We start from the raw sequence: 12,574 nt of genomic DNA, 5'->3' as shown, positions 1-12,574 counted from the left end.
AAGTCTAGCTCCCTTCTTCTTCTCACTAAAAGAGGGATGATCATGTGGACATGCACAATGAAAAGAAAATCACATTTAGAAACAAACCTCAAGAGGTAGAGATCATAATTGACCTAATTGCAATAGCAGTGGCATACTGGATCTAGGAATTTAGGGATATCTGAATGGATTCCATGGTGCAAAAATGGCAGGCTATGGCCAGTTTTGCAGCATAGAGTTTGAAAAACTTAGCTTTGATGGATGTCCTTTAAGCAATCTGACACCCTTCATGTTAGGAGGTACCATTAGAAACCATGGAATTATGCTGCTCAGTTTTCAGGCCTAGTGGGTGATGGAAATTCACTTAGGGTTGAGATTTGTGCATCTCAAATTTGGTTTTCCATCTTACCGCAATGTAGCCATTAGAAGGAGACTGTTTAGTGGTCAATAGCTGGATGTCTTCAAGGGATAAAGGCCCCTGGTAATTCAGATATTTTAGAGGCTAAAGCACTATCATCTAACCTGATCAGTCCATTTAGGTGGGTTCACAGATCTGCTAATGCTTTGGCTGACTCATCGGCCAGAGATGGTTTTGGCAGGTCTGCACTTAAATGAGGGATTACTGACCTATTTATTTCAGATAAATGGAAGTGATATTTGATCTGACAGAGGCCAGGTTGAGATTTGATCTACAAGATTTCTTGGCATCACCCAAGCTCTACTGAAACCTATGAGAAATGCATCCATATTCTGAAAGCTAAAGGGCAGTGCAAGATAATATGGTCAGAGGATTCTTCCTCCTTATTGCAAAGGCAGCATCTGTTGTCAATTGTCATTCCTTTATGAATAATTCTGCCAATCATTTGGATTCTGTCCAAAATAGGAGTTCTCCATATCCACTTCCAAAATAGGAGTTCTCCAAAATAGCAATCTGACACCCTTCTGCCAATCAGAGATGGAACACTTATCAGTTTCAGGGACCAGCTGGACTTATCATGATAAGGAAGTCGCAGAAGTTGAAGGAAGACCTGAAGGGATGGAGTAAATTGGTGTTTGGGAATGTTGGTGCGAGAAAGAAGGAATTTTTAGGGAAGATGGAAAAGTTGGACAGGTTGGAAGAGGAAATCAATCTAGAGAAGGTAGGGTAGAAAGGGAGGTTTTAAGAGAGGAGTTGAAAAAGTTGGTTCATTTTGAGGAGAATTCTTGGAGGCAAAAGTCTAGGGTGTGGTGGTTGAATGATGGGGATAAAAGTACTACATTTTTTCAGGCTATAGTTAGAAGAAGAAGAAGAAGAAGAAGAAGAAGAAGAAGAAGAAGAAGAAGAAATACTATTCTAAGGTTGGAGTAAGGGGAGAGAATTATAGATGGCCAACAGGGTGTAGTAGAGGAAGTATGCAAATTTTATGTGGATCTATACAAGGCACTACCTAGAAGTTGTCATTTGGGGGGCTTGGAGTTTGTATGGTGGGAGGAGGGTTTCAAGGGGTGGTTGGATGTTATTCTACCAGTTCAAACAAGAAAGGGGGCACAAGAATTCAGGGGTGTCAACGAATGATTCAACCCCACCCCCAAAGATCCTTTTATATATTAGAATATGTACAATTACAAGAAAGCCCTTATAGGGATAAAAGAGAGAAAAAAAATAAAAGAATAAGATACAATACAACAAAGACTATTATAATAGGATACATAAAAAATCTCCACATTGGACAAAGAATTTGTGGAGGATGAAGTCTGGAGCACAATCAAGAATATAAAAGGGGATAAGGCACCCAAGCCGGATGGATTCTATATTTTGTTCTTTAAGATGTGTTGGAATATGGTTAAAAGAAGACATGGTGGAAATAATTACGGTGTTGTGGGTGGAAAAGAAAATAAAATAAAATAGCAAACTTTCATATCTCTAATTCCGAAGATTGATACAAATGGAGTTGTTAGGGTGAAGGACTTTGACTTTGGACCTATAAATATGATTTCTAGTCCATATAAAATTTTGGCTAAGGTTTTATCAGCAAGGCTGAAAATGGTGTTGCATTTGGTTATGGGTCCTATGCAAATGGCATTTGTTCAAGGGAGGCAAACTTTATATGGGGTTTTGATAGAAATTGAATGCTTGAATGCAAGAATTAGAAGTGGGAAGGGAGGGGTTATTTGTAAAATTCATTTGGAGAAGCCGTATGATCATGTGGAATGTGATTTTCTAGAGGAAGTTTTGGGGAAATATGGAGAAGTTGGATGTTTGCATTGAAGGGATGGGAGATCCATCATATGGATGGCCGAACCCTGTAGGAAGGTTGGGCAAAATTTCAAAAATTTCTTTACTCCCATCCGGGAATCCTATTCCCAATTTAGAAAACTGCATTTTCAAGGTTCGTTCTCGTAACCAAACCAGACCAAATCTGAAACCAAATCAAGGGAGAGATATACCTGATACGGAATCCATGCAAGAATGCTCCTCCCAACATAGGTGTTCACGCCCAAAGAGTATACCAAATCCTCTCTCCACTGAAGATGACACAGCTTAAGATGAGGTAGTATCAGCGGGTAATTCTTCACCAAGAACTAGTGATTCTTCAGCAAGAATCAAATGGGACAGTGAGCACAACTTCTAAATTGTTTCTTCTGGCAAAAAACAATATCAAGATCGAATCTTGATCCAATCCAAGAACTAGAGATTGAACAGGGTGGGGCGGCAAGAGCAGGAAGAAAAAGGGCAGAAGGCAAGAGCAGTCTAACTGTGTTGTCTTCTCTCTGTATTCAGTGAATGTGTCTTTGGAGGTTCGCCCTGCTCTCTTATGTATATCCTTAAAAGAGAAAGTTTCCTAATCCCATTAGGAGTTTCCTAATCCAAATCTTTTATTTGGATCTGGACTCTTTAAGTGATAAGGATAATCCCTTATCTGTAGATAAAGATCAGCCTTCCTAATCAAATTAGGAATTCCTTTGATCCAAATCTTTATTTGGATTTGGACTCGTTAAGTGGATAAGGATAATCTCTTATCTTATCTACTAATCCAAATCCCAGATCCGCCCCTATTTAATTAATCTAATTAACCCAGTTCGAAATGGGCTTTTAGGCCCATTAAGCTTTCACGCTCACTTCCTCTTTAATGCTGGCTAGCTTGGCTCTCTTTGTATGGTGTGGGACCCTATCATTGATCTACACATCAGCCACATGGGTTCAACCTAACCTCTGTTACAAGGCCTGGCCGAATTCATTGCCGAATACAGAAAACCCCTGAGTCCATTACTATGGGCTCTTAATGGGCCCAACATTTACACTAAATAGTCCTTGGGTCCAGCCATCTTATGAAGGCCCAAGGACTGTGGGCAGATGCTAGATTAGCCCATCAGGTATAATCCTCAATGGTCTTACACTTAACCTCTCAGCCCATAATGATCAAACACTGCCCGACAAGAGAGGACCTCTCCCTCGGCTGCAAGGTGCAGTGCTGCACTCTCTACTCACATGGATCCCAGGAATTAAAATCTTTTTGCAAACATTTTGAAACCATAATATATATATGTATATCTCTATATAAATATATTTTGCAAAAACAAATTCCAACGGTTGAAATCAACTACCGACAGTTTAGGTTTACATCAGAGAGAGTGCATCCTCGATCATTCACTTTGTCTGACAAAGGGACTAATCCTATCACTATGATCACCCACTCAGATGAATTCTCGGACTGTCCCAGTATACCCAGGTTTTGACCCCCTCTAAGGATCTCACTGATTGGCATATCAAAGACAACCCAATCCAACACCTGTACCATAATCGAGTCTAGGGGTCAGGTGTAATATTCCAGTTTTGCCCATCTATCTCTAAGGTCCAGGGCAATACTGGAATTTTGGTCCGGTTCAGGGTATCAAGAAAACCCACACTGCATGTACCTCAGGTCTCACCCTAGTAGCTAAGACAAGCTACCCCAACCAACTTGGTGGCACATCAGTGTTAGCCTTGGCAGGATAAATCTCCCCAGATCTATCCAACGACTGTGAAGATTCTAAACTATCACGAGTCTCATATGTGTCCAGTTTAAGGGTATTACATAGAAACACACCATAATAACATGAATCAAATATGTAGTTTATTCATTTACAATAAATGTCATAATGCACATCATGTTGATAGGAGCTAAGGGCATACACTGTCTAACAGCTCCTATCGTAAAGATGTAACCAGATGTAAACTTTCTATCATCTGGGTCTGACTGGAAGTCGACATCAGTATACCCAAGGATCTGTAGTGAACTACCATCGAATACTAGACAAAACTCTTTTGTCCTTCGTAGGCATTTCTGTATGTTTTTCACAGCGGTCCAATGCTCTTGTCTTGGGTTTGACTGGTATCTCTACTTACCACACTCACGGCCTAAGCAATGTCTGACCGAGTGCACAACATTGCATACATGATGCTCCCTACAACAAAGGCATAGGGAACTTCCTTCATGCCGTCAATCTCTTCAGGTGTCTTGGGAGTCATACCCTTGGAGAGAGTGACTCCATGCCTGAAAGGAACATTTCCTTTCTTGGAGTTCTCCATACTTTATCTCTTGACTATTTTATCAATATAAGTAAATTGGGATAATCCTGTTATTCCTCTTCGATCTATCTCTATAAAATCGAAGTCCCAAGATATAAGAGGCTTCTCCAAGATCTTTCATGGAGAATTGCTATGAAAGTCATGCTTTCACCGTAGTCAACATTCCTACATCATTCCCAATGACTAGAATGTCGTCTACATACAGAACTAAGAACGTAACCTTATCCCCATTGGTCTTCCTATAAGCACAGGGCTCATCCAGATTCTGCTTAAAGTCAAATTGTTTGACAGTAGACTCAAACCAGATGTTCCAACTCCTAGAAGCTTGCTTAAGTCCATATATGGATCGATTAAGTTTACATACCATGTGTTCCTTACCTGTAGCTATAAAACCTTGCGATTGCTGAATATAGATATCTTCAGTAAGATCTTCATTTAGGAACGTGATTTTGATATGCTGCTACAGCTAGCAGGATCCTAATGGATTTAAGCATGGCCACGGGTGAAAAGGTTTCCTCATAATCGATTCCTTCTTTCTGAGTGTACCCTTTCGCCACAAGACAAGCCTTGTAGGTCTCAACCTTACCATCGGGGCCCTTCTTCCTCTTATAGATCTATTTGCAACCAATTGCTTTTACCCTAGGGGGCGGATCTATTAGAGTCCAGACTCCATTGGTCTCCATTGAGTCCATCTCAACTCTCATGGCATCTACCCACTTCAAGGAATCTATATCGAACATAGCTTCCATATAAGTCACGGGATCCTCCTCACTGGTCGTGGCTTCCACCAAGTAACTTTATTGGTCATAGCCGTAACGAACTAGAGGCCTGGATTCCCAGGTAGATCTCCTAAGTTGGTTTTTAACTGGAGCTTGTGGGACATCTCCCACTACTCTTGAGCTCTCCTCATCAAGAACAACTTCCTAATGATGATTGTTCAGGATGTAATCTTCCTCCAAGAAATTGGCATTTTGACTACAAAACACTTTTTGTTCTTCTGAGTCATAGAATAAATACCCTACAGAGCCTTTTGGGTAACCTACAAATAGGCAACGAATGGTTTTAGATTCCAATTTGTCAGCACTTGTTCTTTTAACATGTGCCGGACAATCCCAAATCTTCAAGTGTCTTATTCTTGGTTTCTTACTGGTCCAAGGCTCATAGGGAGTCTTCAGAACGGATTTGGTTGGAACCCAGTTCAGCACGTATATCGTAGTCTCTAATGTGTAACCCCAAAAGGATGTGGGTAATTCCGAGTGTACGAGAAGTGATCAGACCATATCCAATAAAGTCCGGTTCTTCCTTTCTGACACACCGTTTAACTGTGGTGTAGCAGGAGGAGTTAGTTGTAATACTATCCCATTTTCCTTTAAGTAGTCCCTGAATTCGTCACAGAGATATTCGCCTCCTCGATCTGATCAAAGGGCATTAATGTGTCTCCTCAACTGTTTCTCGACCTCTTGCCTGAACTCTTTGAACTTTTCAAAGGATTCAGACTTGTGTCTCATTATGTACACGTTTCCATACCGAGAGTGACCATTGGTAAATGTTATAAAATAAACGTGCTAGTTACGTGTCCTAACATTTAGGGGACCACATACATCAGTAAATATAAGGTCAAGTTTGCCTGTAGATCTTTCAGGCTTACCATTAAATGGCCGTTTCGTCATCTTGCCCTGAAGGCAAGGTTCACAGGTTGGAAGATCTTCTACAGTTAGAAAATCCAAAGGACCATCCTTTACCAACCTTGTGATATGATCTATGTTAATGTGGCCAAGTCGGTAATGCCATAGGCACGTGGGATTAACTGTATCACGGGTTCTTTTCTTGGGGTTATTATCCAACGTAGTTTTGGTTATATTTGTTTCCAAAGAAGGATGGAGAACATAAAAACCATTCTCAAGATCTCCATATGCGAGGAATTTATTATTCCTTTCGATATTAACCACATTACTAAAGAGAACACAATAACCATCCACACACAGTTTTCAAACAGAAATTAAATTTCTCAAATTGGGTACATAAAGACAATCTTTTAATGTAATTATTCCTTCTCTGAAATACAATTCTACAGTTCCTATGGATGTAGCTACAATGCTTGTAGAAGTCCCCAAGTAAAGAATCACTTCACCGTCACTCAGTCTTCTGCTTATCTTGAACCCCTGCAATGTGTTATATGCATGAGTAGAAGTCCCGGAGTCAATACACCAGGAAACAGAAGTCACCAACATATTGGTTTCTATGACAAAGGATTCGAAATTACCTTGTTTCTTGGTCTCCAGGTACTGAGGGCAGTTTCTCTTCCAGTGGTTGGCCTGTTTGCAGAAGTGACAAGCATCGGATGCCTTGTCCTTCCTCTGCTTTTTAGGCTTGTTAGTTTTCTTCTAAGGTTTCTTCTTTGCCATCCTCTTCTTCTTGCCCGATTTGCCACCTTCAACAAGCATGGCAATGGGCTCATCCTTTTTTATCAGTTCTTCGACCTTCTGTAACATATTGCTGAGTTTCTGAAGGCTAACATTTAGCTTGTTCATATTGTAATTCATTATGAACTGATTGAAGGAAGGAGGCAAAGAGTTCAGGATGGCATCAGCTTTAGTGACATGATCTAGCCTAGATCCAAGAGACTCCAGTTCATTGATGTACCTCATCATCTTAAGACAATGGTCATGAACTAGCTGATTCTTGGAAGAGCAAGAAGAAAAAGAGCAGAAGGCAAGAGCAATCTAACTGTGTTGTCTTCTCTCTGTATTCAGTGAATGTGTCTTTGGAGGTTCGCCCTACTCTCTTATTTATAGCCTTAAAGAGAAAATTTCCTAATCCCATTAGGAGTTTCTTAATCCAAATCTTTTATTTGGATCTAGACTCTTTAAGTAATAAGGATAATCCCTTATCTTATCTGCAGATAAAGATCAGCCTTCCTAATCAAATTAGGAGTTCCTTTGATCCAAATTTTAATTTGAATCTGGACTCTTTAAGTGGATAAGGATAATCCCTTATCTTATCTACTGATCTAAATCCCAGATCCACCCCTATTTAATTAATCTAATTAACCCAGTTCGAAATGGCCTTTTAGGCCCATTAAGCTTTCAGGCTCACTTCCTCTTTAATGTTGGCTAGCTTGGCTCTCTTTGTATGACGTGGGACCCTATCAATGATTTACACATCAGCCACATGGGTTCAACCTAGCCTCTGTTACAAGGCTTGGCCGAATTCACTGCCGAATACCGTGAACCCCTGAGTCCATCACTATGGGATCTTAATGTGCCCAACATTTACACTAAATGGTCATTGGGTCCAGCCATCTTATGAAGGCCCAAGGACCGTGGGCAGATGTTGTACTCCCTCGGCTGCAAGGTGCAGTGCTGCACTCTCTACTCACATAGATCTTGGGAATTAAAAGCTTTTTGCAAACATTTTGAAACCATAATATATATATGTATATCTCTATATAAATATATTTTGCAAAAACAAATTTCAAAGGTTGAAATCAACTGCCGGCAGTTTAGGTTTCCATAAGAGAGAGTGAATCCCTGATCATTCACTTTGTCCGACAAAGGGGCTAATCCTGTTACTATGATCACCCACTCAGATGAATTCTTGGATGTCCCAACATACCCAGGTTTTGACCCCCTCTAAGGATCTCATTGATTGGCATATCAAAGGCGGCCCAATCCGACACCTAGTGCAGTACCATAATTGAGTCTAGGGGTCAGGCGTAATATTCCAGTTTTGCCCATCTATCTCCAAGGTCCAGGGCAATACTGGAATTTTGGTCCGGTTCAGGGTATCAAGAAAACCCACACTCCATGTACCTTAGGTCTCACCCTGGCAGCTGAGACAAGCTACCCCAACCAACTTGATGGCACATCAGTGTCAGCCTTGGCAGGATAAATCTCCCCAGATCTATCCAACGGCTGTGAAGATTCTAAACTAACACGAGTCTCATATATGTCCAGTTTAAGGGTATTACACAGAAACACACCATAATAACATGAATCAAATATGTAGTTTATTCATTTACAATAAATTTCATAATGTACATCATGTTAATTGGAGCTAAGGGCATACACTGTCTAGCAATAACTGGATCTTAAATGTCTTTGGATTGATATTTGGCTCCCAAGGGAAGCCCCACAAAGTTGGGAGGGAACTACTTCCACAACCCAGTGTAGCTGCTAATTATTTTGCAAGATCTCCTGCTGGAATTAGCTTGCTTTTTGTCAGATTTATTTTTAGACCTGAAATGGCTTCAAAACAAATGTGCGGGCATCTCAGAAGTATCATATCTTCCTGTCTTGCCCTTGAGGATAAGGTAGAATTGTCTATAAACTGTAATAAGGCTGTGGATTGGCCATTTTCCTTACTGCTAAAGCCTGCCATAAGGCCTCCTTCCATTGCTCAAGACAACATTCTACTATGATATCAACATGACACAGGCTACCCCTTCACTATGATCTCTTTCTTGTTTTCTTCTGGCTTACATGGGTGTATTGATTTACAGCAGAAATCCTTTCCTCCCTCCTTCCTTTTGATTGTTTCATCATACTCCTTTTCTTGAAGAGCTCATGCTCAACCTCACAGTTTTGAATATCAACTAAGAATGTTTCTTTTGGGTACCCATATTTGCACTCTTACATGAATGATCACACTAAAGTGGTCGCATATATCTCTTGTCATCATTACATCATCTAAGCCTTGTTGCAACTATATTGGCTTGGCTACATGAAAGCTGTGCCACTATTCCATTCCATTCAATGCCAAATTCATTGCTAAACTATGAGCCCTAAATTCAATTTTCACTACAATCCACTCCTTTTTGGTGTGCCCCTAGCTCTTTTAATCTAGCCCTGTCAAATTGTAACTGATCACTTCTTTTTACAGGTGCTGTAGATGGTCTTCTCTTCATGTGCCTAAACCATCTTAGTATACTTGCCCTCATTTTCTTCACTTATTGGATCCACTCTTAGGATCCTCAAAGGAAATTCATTTTTTATTCCGTTCTTTTCTGGTTTTCCCACTCTTCCTCAACATTCATATTTCTGTCACACTTATTTGTTGGACACGTTGTTTCTTGACTGCTTGACATTTTCCTCTATACAACATTGGTGTATTCGGAACTCATTTCTTTTCCAAAACCCACTATCACTATCTTTTTAGGGACTATATCAATATGCTTTTTTAGATCAATGAACACCATACGAAGATCTCTATCATTCTCTCTAAACTTCTCTATCAATCATCTAAATAGAAAGATTGCTTTGATGGTTGACCTCCCTGGCATTTGACTCGTTTTTGCTCTTTTCTTGTTTCCTCTTGTAAATGTAGAAAATGCTAGCATTGCCTTTTGAGTATTCCAAACCACAAAATGAATGATCTTTACTTACCTCTTCCAAAATAATATTCATCCCAGACACTTGCTGCCAAATAATTGTTAAACATAAGAATGCCCAAAAAAATTTATATGTACTCATAACCCCCGAATCCCCAGGAAAATCTAGAGGATAGAAAGGATGCAGCTTTTAGAATTTAAAGAAGAGTGTATCATTGGTCTAACTGAGGAGATCTACTCACAAGTCAGATGAATCAATTGAAATATGTTTCTCTATTTCTCCTTTTCTTGTACTTTGTGTAATTTTTTCAATTTTTAATTTTTTATCATCTTTTTTCCATGTTCTCTTTTGGTTCATTTTGTTTCCTTTCCCGAATTTCCTCTGTTAAAATTCTTTATCAATTGCAACTGTGACATTCTGGTTCTTATCTTTCTGTTCTGTGCCAGGATGTTCAATGGGGATCAGTAACACTTTCAGATGGAGAGAGACGACTTCTAGCTAATGCCTTGCTTGACTTCTCAAATGAGCGGTTTGTTCTACTCTCTGAGAGTTGCATACCAGTCTACGACTTCCTCACTGTTTACAAATACTTGATTAATTCAGCCTATAGCTTTGTTGACTCCTATGATGATCCAAGCCGTTATGGGCGTGGTCGTTACAGCCGCAAAATGCTACCAGACATTAAGCTCTTCCAATGGCGGAAAGGGTCACAGTGGTTCGAACTCAACCGTACTTTGGCTGTGAATATAGTTGCAGATGACAAGTATTACTCCCTCTTCAGGAAATATTGTAAGCCTTCCTGCTACCCTGATGAGCATTACCTGCCTACTTTCCTGAACATGTTCTATGGATCCATGAATGCAAACCGGAGTGTGACTTGGGTTGATTGGTCAAGAGGGGGTCCACATCCAGCGACCTTTGGGAAGGAGGATATTACAGAAGGATTTATACAGTCTATAAAAAATAACGGGACCACGTGTTCATATAATTCAGAGCAGACACTTGTTTGTTACCTCTTTGCAAGGAAGTTTGCTCCTAGTGCATTGGAACCCCTGCTCAATCTGACCTCAACAGTGTTGAGATTTTGAAATTTTGACTTGTGTATTTCCTTGTTCTTTATTTTCTTTTCTTTTCTTTTTTTTCATCTTTTAGGCAGGGTTTCATCATGCTTTTCAAAATTTTGGTAGAGTTTGCAACTGATCTTATAGAAGCTAAGAGTGTGATTGAAGTCGGGTCAACTATCTGTCTGAAACAATCCGATTGTATGATGGATTGAAATAGGATTTATAGTTTCTACCCCTTCATTCGGGCTCAGGTTAAGATTATTGGCAACCTGAATCCGACAATATTTATCTCTGGTTCTTGTACTGATGTACATATATGTTCAACAGTTCACATTTGAAATACATAAAAAAAAAACATTCAAGAATTTTTTACTTCCCTCTTCCTCAAATTTACACTTCTCTGGTGTTACTTTCATTTTACACATTACAGGTTAATTAACAGTTAAGGCGTGGAGACAGAGTAGGATACACCTGATATCCATTAACCTTCTTACGGGGGAGAGCCTGCAGTAACAAGGGCTTGATCCCGTGCCTCCATATTTGGAGGGATGCCGACTCACCATCTCAGCCACTGGATCGTCAGCCCATTAATATGTTTGAACCAAACCGGGCTTTAAAATGTCTAGTGAAGCTCAACTAGAACTTTGAACAGGCTTAGAGATTGGTAGAATGAGAAAGTTTTCCATGATTCAGCCTATCAAAAAAAGGGGTATTTGGCTTTGGTCAGGGCAAAGTCTGTTCGAGCAGCCTTTACAGCCTTGCATCGAAAATATCTCCCTGTTTATGTACTTTATTTCATGGGGAGATATTCCCAATGCAAAATTGCAAAAGACGGTTGGAACGGTGTGGGCATGGACTTGCCCTGACGGAAGCCGGTCTCCCAAAAGGGAATGGGTTTGAATGACCTTGGTACTGAGACTTTACTCTCAATTCCCATAGCAGAGAAAAACACTTAGGCATTTCTTCAAACACCACCTGATATTGATTTCTATACAAAGTGGTTTATAATCATCTTGGCTCAAGCTAGACTCCAACCAAACAGAAAATTCACCATTGAACTCTAAACCGTATCTGGCACTGTCTCTACTTAGAAACAATCATAATACTAAACACCTCCTTAAATTGGGCTAATGATCACTCTTGGAGTGTGATGTGGGCCGGGCCAGGCTGGTATGGCACCGGTTTGTCGTGCTGTCTGCACTGTAGCAGGCAGCCGACACTGCCCAATAAATAGATTAGGGAGGGGGGTGGGGCGCTGATATGATCTCTTTGCTGGCAGTAGATCTGAATTTATCTGCAGATCTTAGAACCATTAATTGTAGAATTAGGGTGATTCAAACCGAAGTCACTTAACACCTAAAGCGTCGACCCATTAAGTCACCTCACAACTTCTAATAATAAATGAAATAAAATAAATTTTGTTAATTTTATTGTTAGCATATAATCCAAACAAATACCATTTATTTATGTTCAACTACTCTAATATAAAATTAAAAGGAATAATATTAAAAATTAGTATTTTATAAATGTTAATGGAATAAATAATCCATCAAATTTACATTTCTATCAAAATTTGAGTTTTACTCTCAATAAATTTTTACAAATAAAAATATTAACAATAGACTTAAAATTTATAAATTTTCATATGATAT

At 39.7% G+C, this 12,574-nt stretch overlaps 1 protein-coding gene across 1 annotated transcript in view; it reads left to right on the top strand.

Annotated features, from left to right (window-relative positions):
• The window catches only part of LOC148843992 (glycosyltransferase BC10-like), a 33,196-nt gene extending 21,902 nt beyond the window's left edge, over positions 1–11,294 (top strand). The window contains exon 3 of the mRNA XM_088959875.1: positions 10,305–11,294. Coding sequence (XP_088816001.1) covers positions 10,305–10,946 — 642 coding nt within the window. The 3' untranslated portion in view covers positions 10,947–11,294. The remainder of the gene's footprint in view (positions 1–10,304) is intronic.
• Positions 11,295–12,574: the final 1,280 nt, after the last annotated feature.

Source organism: Nelumbo lutea, chromosome 8, assembly GCF_056320005.1.
Source record: "Nelumbo lutea isolate HS-2025 chromosome 8, American lotus-T2T, whole genome shotgun sequence".
NCBI classification, from domain to species: domain Eukaryota; kingdom Viridiplantae; phylum Streptophyta; class Magnoliopsida; order Proteales; family Nelumbonaceae; genus Nelumbo; species Nelumbo lutea.
Note: the sequence above shows the minus strand (reverse complement) of the source record. Positions and strands in the feature narration are given on the sequence as shown.